This window comes from Choloepus didactylus, chromosome 5, assembly GCF_015220235.1.
Source record: "Choloepus didactylus isolate mChoDid1 chromosome 5, mChoDid1.pri, whole genome shotgun sequence".
Classification (NCBI taxonomy): domain Eukaryota; kingdom Metazoa; phylum Chordata; class Mammalia; order Pilosa; family Megalonychidae; genus Choloepus; species Choloepus didactylus.
In genome coordinates, this window is record NC_051311.1 from 130,790,057 (window position 1) to 130,804,121 (window position 14,065).

Here is a 14,065-nt window from a genome sequence, read left to right on the forward strand (position 1 = left end):
TGACTTCAGTACTTTGGAGGAAAGCTGCTGGCAGCAGCCTGCTCAAGTGCCTTTAACAATGAAAAGCTTTGTGCAACCAGATGTGAATTCCACCTGCTCAGAAGCTTATGCTTAACCGTGAGCGTGAGCGAGGCTGACCCACATGGAGCTGGGCTTTTCTTTGCCTCGATGATCTTGTGAGACCCGCAAGAGTGAAAAGTCCGTCAACCACGCGGGCTATTCGGCAAAACACGCTGCAACCCTGGTCAGGGGGTCATTGCTCTGCTCCAGCAGCCAGCCAGAGAGACAACAAATAAAAATGGAAGCTCATTCTCCAAGGGAAAACAGGGCTTGGATTCGAAGAGGAGAGATTTGACGAGGGGACGACAGAAGAGCAAAGAAAGGAAAGTCGAAGGCGGTGCTCGAAGAAGCCGGGTTCATTCAAACCCCGAGGACAGAAAACCCCGCCTCCCCACGCCGCCGCCCGCTCAATCGCCGAGCGCTCCGGTGTGAGCTGGCCCCGCGGGGAGCGGCTTGGAGCCGAGGAGGCGGCCGCAGAGGTGCTTTGGGCAGGCCCGCGCGGCGGATAGGCCCGGGCAAACAACACCCACCCCGCCTTTCCTCCCTCAGTTCAACTCCCACTCGGCCCGGCCACGCCCTGCCGCCACCGCCCCCTCGGGCAGCTTTCCGCTCGGCAGCCAGGCCTCGGTTGGGGGCGGGAGGGAGGCGGTGCTTTGGAGGGGCCGTCGGAAACTACAAGGGCCGACAGCCTTTGCGGCGCAGCCCCGCCCTCTTTCTCCCACCACTCAGCGCGCGTCACCAGCGGCTCGGCCAATAGGGAACGAGCCAGGGAAAAAGGGCGCCCCGGTCCGGATGCGCTTCAGGAAAGCCATGCTCCCTGCTTGGGGGCAGCGGGCAGCTCATCTAGTACACCAAGCCGTCTATAGTCCGCGCACCCCTACATCGTCTGTTTCGTTTCGCATGAGCGATAGCCTTATTTTTCCATTCAGTAGCAATTCGAAGGGATGCTGGAGCGGACTTATGAGGGGAGGGCGCTGGGAAATGAATTGGGGGCGGGATATCCTGAGACAACAAGTTTGGCTGTATGGAGAGCCTACCGGTAGCGACCCTGAGCTAGAACGCCGAGAGAAAAAGCGCGAGAAGAGCCAAGAGAGGAAAAGAAAAACCTCTGAAAGAATAACCCTGGGAAAGGGGGTGGAGAGGAGGCGGCACCAGCGCCCCGGCCCCCGGCAGGTCGGCGGCCAATCCGCTGGGGGAAGGGGTGGAGAGTCGGCGGCTCCGGCGGAGAGAGGCCGAGGGGGGTGGGGAGTCGGCCCGGATCGCACCGCCCTGGCCCCGCCCCCGGCCCGCGCCGCCGCTCGCGCCGCGCGCCGCCGCTGTCAATCAAGGGCGAGTCAGCCGGGCTCGGGCGGAGAGGAGCTGCTACGCCACAGCCCAGCGGCGGCCATTCGCGGAAAAAGAGGCAGAGCCTGTGCCAGCTACAGCCTCCTCCGAGCCACCGCGGGCGGGCGGGACCGGCCTCTCCTCCCGCCTCGCCCCCACCCCCACCCACCTCTATCCCAGTGTCTCCGTCTGAGGGTTTGTCCTGTTAATGCGGGATGAGCGGTACGTATTCTCCACCCCCCTCGGTCTCCTTCGCCGCCTCCCTCCGTCCCTCCCTCCGCAGACCCTGCTTGGTTCTCCCTCCTCCCCCGGGGCCGCTGAGATGCTTTAAGGGGAGGAGGAGGAGAGAGGGAGGGAATCAGGGGGAGGGAAGGAGGGTTGTGTTTTGTCTTAATGTCTGAGAGAGAACAACCTCCTTCTGGGTGTTGCTCTGGAGCCGATGGGTCGGGTTTCAAACCACGTTTTGTGATACCCCCTCCTCCCTTCCCTCCTCCCCCACCCCCTCCCGGTGTGCGTGGATCGCGGGTTTATGGAGATTAATGGATGGGGGGGAGCGGGAGAAGAGGGAAGGGAAAGACGAGTAATAATAATCCTAATAACCTGTTGTGTGGGGGGGGGGGTTTGTTGCAGATCAGAAGAAGGAGGAGGAGGAGGAGGCGGCGGCGGCGGCGGCAGCAGCAGCAGCAGCAGCAGCAGCAGCAGCGATGGCTACAGAAGGAGGGAAAATCTCTGAGCCAGAGAATAACAATAAAAAACCCAAAACCTCAGGCTCCCAGGTAAAAGCAAGCATATAAAAAAACATTCATCCCAAAACATTAGGGGAGAAAGGGAATTATGCTGTTTAAATGCCCAGAAGTGAACAACAGAATAAAATTGTTTATCAAGTCAAAGCATCTTTCTGAGAGTGAGGAACTTAAAATGTAAATTCCTGAAGATTTCACATGTTTGAGGGTATAGCAATGTTTAAAATTACGTTAGGAACTCAGACTACAAGAAAACGGTGTGTATATGCCCAAGGGGAATCTTAAGGTTAGGCAAGTAACACTGTAAGAAAGTTTGTTAGGAATTTCCTTTTATTTAAACTTTATATTATAGGATCTGCTTCTTTATTCATACATTTTAGGTCTCTAACTGCATTTGTTCATATGTCTTTTCAATTTCTACCACTTCCTGAGTAAGTTCTGATACTTAAAGCTGTCAAATAAATAAATAAATAAAAAAATCTCTCCCAACTACTGGTTTCCACTAAATCTGCCCACTTTTTTTTTCCCCTCTCCTTTACCATCCCGTTTTGGGTAGGACTCTCAGCCTTCTCCTCTGGCTTTACTGGCAGCTACTTGCAGCAAAATAGGGACTCCTGGTGAAAATCAAGCAACTGGACAACAACAGATTATTATAGATCCGAGCCAAGGATTGGTGCAGCTTCAAAATCAACCACAACAGCTAGAACTGGTAACGACACAACTTGCTGGAAATGCTTGGCAACTTGTTGCCTCCACTCCTCCTGCTTCAAAAGAAAATAACGTTTCTCAACCAGCTTCTAGTTCATCTAGTTCTTCCAGCAGTAATAATGGGAGTGCATCTCCTACAAAAACTAAATCAAGCAATTCTACCCCTGGTCAGTTTCAGGTCATACAGGTACAAAATCCAAGTGGTAGTGTACAGTATCAAGTGATTCCACAACTTCAGACAGTAGAAGGCCAGCAAATTCAAATCAATCCAACTAGTAGTTCATCTCTACAGGATTTGCAGGGTCAAATTCAGCTCATTTCTGCAGGTAATAATCAAGCTATCCTCACGGCTGCTAACAGGACAGCTTCTGGGAATATTCTTGCTCAAAACCTGGCAAATCAGACAGTTCCAGTCCAAATTAGACCTGGTGTTTCAATACCACTGCAGTTACAGACCCTTCCTGGTACACAGGCTCAAGTTGTAACAACCCTACCAATTAACATTGGAGGAGTGACTTTAGCTTTGCCAGTGATAAACAGCGTGGCTGCTGGAGGAGGGACTGGACAGGTTGGCCAGCCTGCTACTACTACCACTGATAGTGGGACTTCCAATGGGAATCAGTTAGTTTCTACACCCACCACTACCACCACTGCTTCTGCCAGTACTATGCCGGAATCTCCCTCCTCCTCCACTACCTGTACAACCACTGCTTCAACATCTCTGACGAGCAGTGACACGTTAGTGAGCTCAGCAGATACAGGCCAGTATGCAAGCACATCAACCAGTAGTTCTGATCGCACCATTGAAGAATCTCAAACACCTGCTGCTACTGAATCTGAAGCTCAGAGCTCTAGTCAGCTTCAGTCTAATGGACTACAGAATGCACAGGATCAATCAAATTCTCTTCAGCAGGTGCAAATTGTAGGCCAGCCTATCTTACAACAGATCCAGATCCAACAGCCTCAGCAACAGATTATTCAGGCCATTCCACCACAGTCATTTCAACTCCAGTCAGGGCAGACGATTCAGGCCATCCAGCAGCAACCTTTGCAGAATGTTCAACTTCAAGCAGTAAATCCGACTCAGGTGCTTATCAGGGCTCCAACTTTAACACCTTCAGGGCAAATCAGTTGGCAAACTGTACAGGTTCAGAATATTCAGAGTCTTTCAAATTTGCAAGTTCAGAATGCTGGGTTATCCCAGCAATTAACCATCACCCCAGTGTCTTCAAGTGGGGGCACAACACTTGCTCAGATTGCACCTGTGGCTGTCGCTGGTGCCCCAATAACTCTGAATACTGCTCAACTAGCATCAGTGCCTAACCTTCAGACCGTGAGCGTTGCCAACCTGGGTGCTGCAGGTGTTCAAGTGCAGGGAGTTCCAGTTACAATCACTAGTGTTGCAGGTAAGTTGCTACATCTTTTCTCTTTAAGTACCTTTTAAACTGTTTCTAATAAAATTGATAATTACTCTTGTTTGTTTTGCAAACTCGTAGCTTTGTCATAGACCTCTGAAGTACATAGATAATCATAAGGAATTTTAAAAAAATGGGAATATTATACTAACAACTGTAACTATAATGAGCTGGGTGACCTGTTCACTTTTGTAGATTTTGGTATTAGGTTTGGTGTGTTAAATTTGTTAGATAGGCAGCTTTAAAAGATTATTCTTTCATGAAGCAAACCTGTTCCTGATTAAATCATATTTGCCTTCTGTAATTCAGAGACCGTATTTGAATACACTTGAACTCTTCAGAAAGAACCCTAGTCAAAATGATATTTGTTTCTTCTTTAACAGATTTCAAACTGAATTAGTAGTATACAGTTGTGGGTCTGATGAAGTTTTCATTCTACTGTTTAATAAAGCTCTTTTTGTTTTTTTAACTGGTAGTTACTTCTCAAGCTTCAGGATCTTATCACCCATGCCTTTCTTTTATTACAATGAGTTGTTAGTTTTTAAACTAGATGCAGTTGAAAGATATGATTTTAAGTTGCAGGTTGTTTGATTAACTTTTATGTCTGCTTTTGCTGCTAAAATCAGGGTTTTTCTCAAGATTTTGAATTACAGTTATTGAAGTAGGATTGTGATATTAAAAATATAATTTGTAAAATTATATTTAAGTAAATCGTATGGTCATTATGTTGATTATTTATAGCTGTTTTAGTGTGAGGTTGGTGGAAAGCAATTAAAAGTGAAGCTCGACAGTAAATGTCACTAATTTTATTAATTGAGCTTAGGTCATTCTTAAACCAATTATAAAGCAGTTGTTATTTGTTATGCGTGTAAAAGATACATCAGATGTACTTGGAAAATTAGTCCTATTAGGTCATTTTAATCTTTCTGGACCATTCTTATTTTACCCAGTACATGTTGTTTTCTTATAATAAACACTTTTCAGTGATTCTCATTTGGTGAAAACCTAGTTTTGGTTTTAGTGTCTTTGCTACTTTCAGACCACTTCAGTTAAATATTTCTGTATTGATAATCTGAAATGAGTAAGGTTATCACTTTTGAATGACCTTTCTTGAAACAAGCTGCAGGATAATTGTGCTAGGGTTCTTGTTTTACAGTAATACCTAAAGTATTAAAATTGGAAATTGCCAGATAGAGCCTTCTGATTCAGGAGAACCGAGATTACGTTTGTTATTAGATACCCACTATCTCTAAACCTGTGCTATCTAAAAGAACTTTGTATGGTGATGGAAATGTTCCACATCTGTGCTGTCCGACATGATAACCATTAGCGACATGTGGCTACTGAGCACTTGAAATGTGGCAAGTGCAACTGAATAACCGAATTTTAAATTTTATTTAATTTTAACTAGTTTTAATTTAAGTACCTAGATGTGGCTAGTGGCTGCTGTATTGGACAGCACAGTAATCTAATCAAAGAGTATTTTGAGTTTGATATTTTCCCCCCAAAACTGTTGCAGCACAATTATATGTGTGTCTTTGGATTAAAATCCATCACTTGCTTTGTTCCTACTCTTTTTCTAAACATTGACAGCAACTTGAGTATTTCAGAAAAATGTCTGTTTTGGTGGCTTGAATGACAGCACTGTCAAAGCCAAAGATTTTTAGCTTACATTTTGTCATGCCTATGAAACATTAGTGAATTATAATTAATTAAGATAATTGAATAACTTATAATTTAGGCTAGAAATAGTCAATTCTTTCGATAACTAATTGATATCTATTATAATCCAGTTTTTCCAGTGTCCATCGTGAGGGCAAATCAGTGTTACCCAAAGTGCATTCTGGCTACCTAATTCAGAGTCACTTGAATGGTTCATTACAAATGCAGATACAGCTTCTGGAACTATAATTTTGAGGGAATGGGGTCAGGGAATTTGCATTTCAAACAACCTTTCCAGGTGATTCTAAAGCTCACTAAAGTTTTAGGACCCCTGTCTAGTCATCAGTAATGAACAGGCTTGAACTACAGGCAGAATATGGAAGCAGGTGGGTGTTGAGCCAGTTCATATGCATATCAGTTCATGGCATTGGATGAATTTTGATGGCAAATAGACATTTGTAGCTTATTTTCACAAATATATATTGACTGGCTGGTATGTGCTGAGCACTCCCAATAGATGTGGTTTTTTCTTACCTTTTTAGGAATACATATATACTTTTTTACTTAAAGGCTTTACATGATTTGGGGAGCCTCTTAAAAGTATGTGAGGAAGGTTGAACTTTATATAGTTGGACTCTTTTTCTGAAACTAAAGATTGTAAATTTTGTTGATGTTGAAGAGTTCCTTCTTATAGAGATGGTCAGTCATTTTTAGAAGCTGTCCTATTACAGACACCAGAAATGTACCAATTTATACAAGTCAGTGCAGTTAATCTGGGTTTGTAGATTTTACCTCATTTCCTAGCATATCCATAGTAGGTGCTTGAAAAACTTTTGCTGAATTAAGATATAAAAGCTGTGGGAGAAAGCAGCTTGGAATTGGGCGCAATGCCTTTGAGTGGTTTTAATGAAGCTAATGAAATAACTTGGTTTTTACTTTTTTTTTTTTTTTGGCTTTAGTTTTTAAGACATTAAAAGTGGGCATGAGGTACTTTACTGTCCTGAGAAGGGGAGAGAAGGAGCAATAAGTTCCTGTATGTCCCTTTTATAAGTGAGCGCTGGAACTGAAAGTTCAGAGCTTCTCTTTGTGTCCCTCATCCAATTTTAGTACTTCCTTAGTTATTTCATGTCCACCCCACCCCCTTGGGAAAATGGTATCGTTCAGTTTTGTTTAATTTATTCAAAAAAAATGCTCTAAATATTTGAGATAGCTATTGCCAGTATTAAAAAAAGTTATTAGGTAGCTTTGACAGGATGTCAAAGCTCAAGAAAACAAGGCTAAAACTTCTCTGTCATCTTCATTTTACTCTTGGGGAGACAGAGGAGGGGATGATGTGAACAGAAAAAAGAAAAAAGTCGTAAGACAAATTAAATGAAACCGTTTCTTGAAGCTGGGGAGTTTCATACTTGGTTTTATGAAATATAAGTGACAGCCTGGTATGGGGGTGGGCATCTCTTTCGTTGATAATGTATTCAGAATATGTTTCTGTGTTTTGATCTCATTTGAAAATTCTGAGTTCTGGGCTTCACATCTAATATATAATTTGTTAGAATTGTGGTAGGAATTAAATACATGTACCCCCTACATACTTTTTGTTTATTTCCTTCAGATTCTGAATTTGCCTCTGACCTAAGGAAGAACAGAAACTCTGTTTTAAGTTTAAGCACAAAGGCAACAACTAACTATACTGCTGGTTTAAGAACATCCCTTGTTTTAATTAAGTGTGGAAAGTGAAGGGTGTTTTGTCCAAAAAGAACTACCTGTTTTCAGAATGTCCTCTGGTAGCCAGAGTCCTAGATAGATAAAGTGAACTTCAGAAGTTACATCTCCTTAAAGAATTCAGACTTTTCAGGGACCATTGATACCCAAATCTGCTGGCAGTGCTCAGCAGTGTGACTTCTTTTTGGCCTTAAGCATCACATATGGTACCAGATTATACTTTAGGCCTCTTGGTGGATGAATGGATATTTCCTTGTCAATTTTATTGGAAATTAACATTTTTATGCTAGTTATCATACAAAAGAATTAGAAACTTGATAAAATGTTGCTGGCCCTTGATTCTCTTACCTCCCTTTTCTTCTCCAGAGAATTAAAATACAAAACCTGGGCATGTAACAGAACCAGGAGTGGGAGAGCCAATTTTTGCATTATTGGTGAAAATGGGAACCAGAGAAAACAATTGAAATTTCATATTTAATCTAAAAACCAAACTTAATCCAGCAGTCACCCCTTACACCAAACATTTTTTCCTGAACTGCTAAAAGTAGAAAATAAGTTTAGTGGAAATTCAATAGGTTTAATCCAAATATGAATTCCCTTTGCCGTGTATGTTTTATAAATTTGGATTTCCCTGGTAGGCATCTTAAAAATAACATGTCTGAGTATATGCATATACATAAACTCCTGGGTTTGGTTTTCATTTATTTTTGCAGAGGAGGCAGGTTTATTTTTATAATTTTAGTTTTCTAAAATCTTCTAATACTGTTGTTATAGATTGAAATTCATTATGAGGAACTTACATTTTGTACCCTGTACAAGGGATTTAGGTTCTGAACTACCAAGTTAATTTTACCCATTAGATGAGGTATAAACAGTGTGATCTTTAAGATTTGGTGATGGTAACATAACAATATTGTTACCTATTTTTTATTTTTTCATGGAAGATGAAAAAGTATTCCGTATAGAGCCATGTTAATTTTTTAAAAAGGGCATCATTTGAGAATGATTTCAGGATAGAGAGAGGAACAAGGAAAAATAGTTTTAATTATCTGATTTTCAAATTCTAGATCAAGAAATATACAAGAAAACTTTAGGAATACTGCTGCAGTCATTAAAGCAAACTGAAGAGGAAAAAAAGGAAGCAAGGTTGAGAAACAAGGGTGTTAATCATAGATTTTGTAGGAGTAATGTAGATTTACAAAGTGATAGACTTGCAGTTGGAAGGGCTTTTTTAGATAATGCTTACCAATTGTAGCCTTTTGGGATATTGCTGCTTGTATTTATAAAGACTTTTGATTTTTCTATTTCAGATATAAGCAGGATTATTTCCTCTTTGTATTTGCTCTGTGGGTCAGAAGTTCTGTGCTACTACATTAAATACTTGTGGATTGACATAGTAAGGATTGATAGTAAAAGGGGAAACCTAGTCTGATATCATACTGTTCACATGTATGTGCTTTTCTATATGCTTCCGATCTAGATTTGTGCTAAGATCAGATGCTTATAATGCTTCTCATTTTGCTACTTAGTGAATGAGCCAGTGGTGCAAAGGAAACTTGACAAACCATAAATTGCTTGTATAAATATGTAATGAGATAAAGTTAATGAAATTGTAGTCAACTAAGGTAACTTAAAGGTAATCGAGCATCCTTTTCTCCATGTTTCTTAGCCCTATTTTAAAAACGAGGGAACTGAAGCTCAGAAAGATTGAATGACTGGCTTGTACTTTGTGGCAAACTTTGAGTGATAGAATTTTTTTTTTTTTTTAGTGGCTTTTTTTTTAATTGGACACTTTGTAGATGTCACGCAGGTCTAGGAATTACACTGTTAAATAATTATTTAAAAACTGACCAGGCCTAACACCCTGGTCCAGAGCTCCAAACCAGAAGCAGAAGGGAATGGGGATGGTGGGACTGTGGGTATTCCTTCAACATGAGTGATAGAATCTTGACTTCATTTGCTAGTAAATGAGTAAATTTAGCTGAGGATAAAGGGAACAGAAATGAAGAGCATCCAGGTTGAGTTTGGGTACTCCCACATATCTTCATTAGGTATTCAGCTTTGTATATTATTGGTAAAAAAATGCAATTCTCTAGGTCTTCTTTTTATTGATTTTAATGGTGGAACCTAAGTGGTATTAATTGTTCTTTCTTGAAAGAGCAAATTCAGAAGTAGAGTGATAGTAAATTCTCTATGTAGGTAACTGAATCTTCATTCGATTGAGGCATCTTAGTATCTTTTTCCAAATTATAGTTAGAAATGGATTTCTTTTTTTTTTTTCTAATGAGAGTTGTGGAGGAAGAAAACCTACTGTGTGTCAGGTGCTGGGCTAAGTACTTACATTATCTCATTTAAACACCATAGTATCCTTGTAATAAAGGTAGTGTTCCATTTTACAGATGGCCCCACTAAGCCTTACTTTCTTTCAGAAAATCTGCCCTCTGGTAAGTGGTAGAGCCATGATTTAGAGTCATCTTTGATTCTGATGCTTTCGCTCATGTGACATAAAAAGCTATAAGGATGAGTCCACAGATAAAGGCTAGTTTTCATCCTTTTATGTTTGAATAGCTGTGTGTGCTTAAATCCTTTAAAGGCGACTTTGAAAATTGAAATACTAACTGCAGTTAAGTTCTCTTTTAGTTCTGACAGTCTGACTGACAATTATGACCCTTAATAACAGAAGTGCTAAATAAAAACTAGTGCAGCTGTTCGGGGGCCTCCACGTTAAGCTCAAATTTTTTTTTAAATTCAGTTTTATTGAAATATATTCACATATCATACAATCATCCGTGGTGTGCATAAGCTGTTCACAGCACCATCATATAGTTGTGCATTTATCACCTCAGTCTATTTTTTGAACATTTTCCTTATACCAGAAAAAGTAAAAATAAGAATAAAAAATAAAAGTAAAAAAGAACACCCAAATCACCCCCCCACCCCATTTTTCATTTAGTTTTTGTCCCCATTTTTCTACTCATCCATCTATACACTGGATAAAGGGAGTGTGATCCACAAGGCTTTCACAATCACACTGTCACCCCTTGTAAGCTACATTGCTAAACAATCATCTTCAAGAGTCAAGGCTACTAGGTTGGAGTTTGATAGTTTCAAGCATTTACTTCTAGCTATTCCAATACATTAAAACCTAAAGAGGGTTGTCTGTATAGTGTGTAAGAATGCCCACCAGAGTGACCTCTTGACTCCATTTGGAATCTCTCAGCCACTGTTGTTTCATTTTGCATCCTCCTTATGGTCAAGAAAATGTTTTCAATCCCACGATGTCGGGTCCAGATTCCTCCCTGGGAGTCGTATCCTGTGTTGCTGGGAGATTTACGCCCCTGGGTGTCAGATCCCACTTAGGGGGGGAGGGCAGTGAGTTCAACTGCCAAGGTGGCTTAGCTAGACAGAGAGAGAGAGGGCCACATCTGAGCAACACAGAGGCACTCAGGGGGGACTCTTAGGCACAATTTTAAGCAGGTTTAGCATCTCCTTTGCAGTAATGATAAGGTCATTTTAAAATACTGTATCTGGATGATGGAAGGAGGGGCATAGGATTGAGAGTGAATACAGAAAGCAGAATGAAATTTTAAGAATACCATCAGGAAAGCAGAAACTCATAAAACTCATAATAAATTGTCTTAGTTTCGCAGAGCTGCAATCAGAAATACCACAAACTGGTTTTGATTTAACAGTAGGGAATTCATTGGCTTATGGTTTTGAAGCTAGAAGAAGTTCAAAGTCAAGTTATCTGTAAGGTGTGCTTTCTCCCAGAGTCTGGAGTGTTCTGGGGCTGCTTTGCCAAAATCCTTGGGGTACTTGGCTTGCCTCTCTGCCTCCCGTCACAAGACAACGTCTTCTTGCTTTGGCTCTCTTGATTTTCTCTGACTTTCAGCTCATTCCTGTGTGACCTTCAACTTTTGGTTTCTGGTTTCTTCTCTTCGTAAGGCCTTTAGTAATATGGATTAAGATCCTTCCTTATTCAGTTGGGCCACACCTTAACTAAAAATAACATCTTCAAGAGGTTCTTTCTCCAGTGGGTTCACATCCACAGTAATATGGATTAAGATTAAGAACATGTCTAAAGTGGAGTATATAATTCAATCTATCACATAAAATAAGGGTTTTAAAATTACTTTAAACAGCATATAAGGCTTTAAATCAGAGCATTTTGCTTGAGCAAAATGGTATAATATTAAGAGAGAACAGAAAAAGTCAGAGCTTTGCCACTGTGTTTCTGTTAACCAGCAAAGAAAACGCAGTTCCAACTGAAATGACCAGAGCTGTGTGTAACTCATTCTGAGATGTTTGTTCAAGATAAGTAAAGGATGGAACACACTTAGTTGCTTTTTGGAAGTCTAGAAGATCCAGTTGAATGCTATCCTAGGATCAGAAGGAACTTCCAGATTGAGTTTCAGGCCAATATCAGTAACTTAAATTATGAAGCATGGAAAAAGTACCAGAAAATACCAGTAAGCATCTCAGTTTTCCAAAATATCCTAAACTGCAGACAAATGAACTTTATAAGCATCCTTAACAAAGTTCTTGAATGAATTATTGAATAGTTGGTCTCTGAACATTTATAAAAAAATTCAGGGAACATTGGGAGCCAGGATGGGCTTACTAAGAAACTAGGTTCATATCATCTTTCTTTAGAGTTTCCAGATAAGTATTCAAAGGAAATAATGTCAGCACAGTGTATATTGATTTCAGTATTGATAGTCATGATATATTCAAAGGCCCATAACTTGTTTCACAATTATATGAAAAAGTGTTGATCATCAACCTCAGTAGAGATTTCTGGAATTATGGTATAGGGGTTCTAACCTTGTTCTAGTCCTGCTTAATAATTTTCTCAGAATCAGACTGAAGGATGGCGGCTTACTGAATTCAAAGATGAGACAAAGCTGGGAGATGTTATTAATATGACGGGATAGAATTGAGATTTAGAATGATCTTAATAGTCTGGGATGGCAGGCCAGAATTAGCAAGATAAATATGGCAGGTAAAATCCCCTGAGGAGGGAGAGTTGTACTCATACAAGATGAAGGGAAACCTGACTTGGCAACAGTGCATGTGAAAATGATTTGGGATTTATTGACTTAACATGAACTAAGAGTGGAGTAAAACCCCTGTATACTTTGTGTTTGTCAGACCACATCTGCAATACTGTGTGCAGGTGGCACATTTTAAATGGGACGTTGACAAACAAGCAAGCATACCAAGAAGGGCTCCCAGGATGAAGAATGTGTGGAAAGCATTTTATACTAGCAATAATCAAAGAGAAGGGATTTTTATTGTTAGAAGAAGACTAAGAGAAAGTGTGATGGCTGCCTTGGGATATATGAAGGGCTGCATTTTGGAAAATGAAACACTTCTGTTTTGTTTGGCCCTGGGAAAACAAGTGAATATGTATATGTATACATGCACATATACATATGTGGACTGAAGCTGTATGATAGAGATTGGATGTCCATCTGTCAGAGATTCTAAAGAAAGTGGAAGAATTTCTTGTGCCGGATAGAAAGTTTGATTAGATAAAATATGACGCTTCTAATTCTAAAATTTATGATTCTGTGAATATTTGAGTACCTGGTCTTATTCTGGGGTACTTCTGTCCAGGATATGATCAGAGTTATCTATAAATCTTAGTTAAACTTCTGTTATTGAATAAGTACTCAGAGATTTTTTCTAAGGGTTTTGAAGGTCACAGTTTTTAGCTCTGATATTCATAGTTATAACATTGATCTTATTACACAGGCAATATTAATAAGATGAATTCTGTTAAGCAATAAATACAATACCTTAATTCATAAAATCAATAGATTTCTGTTCTTCATTGTTTTGTTAGACTTTCTGACTGTGCTCTTAGGTGCTGTTTTTCTGTATCATTTGCCTTTTGTTGGGTGAATACTACCTTTGAAGTATTAATATTTTAAACATACTCTTCAGTGCCCAACATTATATTTGTAGTAAGGATATTTTGTCTCAGTTATCACTTCAAACATAATCATTGCTGAAACTGTCACTTTAATATGAACAGTGTGATTATTTTTTCTTCAGTGGAATTAGAGGACACTCAGAAAACCTCGGATCCTAATAAAGTCCAAACTTGGGGAAGCACTTTACAGCTTCAAACTTAATTTAGCTTATGGAATAAGCAAATTTAGTGTGTGTTTTTCTTTCTCTCTTTCCCCCTCTCCCTTTCTTCCTTCCTTTCTTCCTTTTTTTTGTTGGTGCTCAGAATATCTAGGTCATAGCTGTGTATAAAAAATATTTGAGACTCTTTTAAATACAAAAAGTGCTAATTCAGATTCATAGACGTTCTCTTTTAGGGAGGTAGCAAATAATCTGGCTTGAACTGTACTGTTCAAGTAGCAGATTTTTTATTGCTGCCAATATATATACTGAGAGGCTTCACAGAACACAGGACTAAGA

The 14,065-nt window shown here is 40.4% G+C and overlaps 1 protein-coding gene across 1 annotated transcript in view; it reads left to right on the plus strand.

Moving 5' to 3' along the window:
- The first annotated feature begins 1,259 nt into the window (after window positions 1-1,259).
- SP4 (Sp4 transcription factor) overlaps window positions 1,260-14,065 on the plus strand; it is a 132,772-nt gene continuing 119,966 nt past the window's right edge. The window contains exons 1-3 of the mRNA XM_037836871.1: window positions 1,260-1,605; window positions 2,014-2,159; window positions 2,683-4,240. Of these exons, the coding sequence (XP_037692799.1) occupies window positions 1,599-1,605; window positions 2,014-2,159; window positions 2,683-4,240 (1,711 nt within the window). The 5' untranslated portion in view covers window positions 1,260-1,598. The remainder of the gene's footprint in view (window positions 1,606-2,013; window positions 2,160-2,682; window positions 4,241-14,065) is intronic.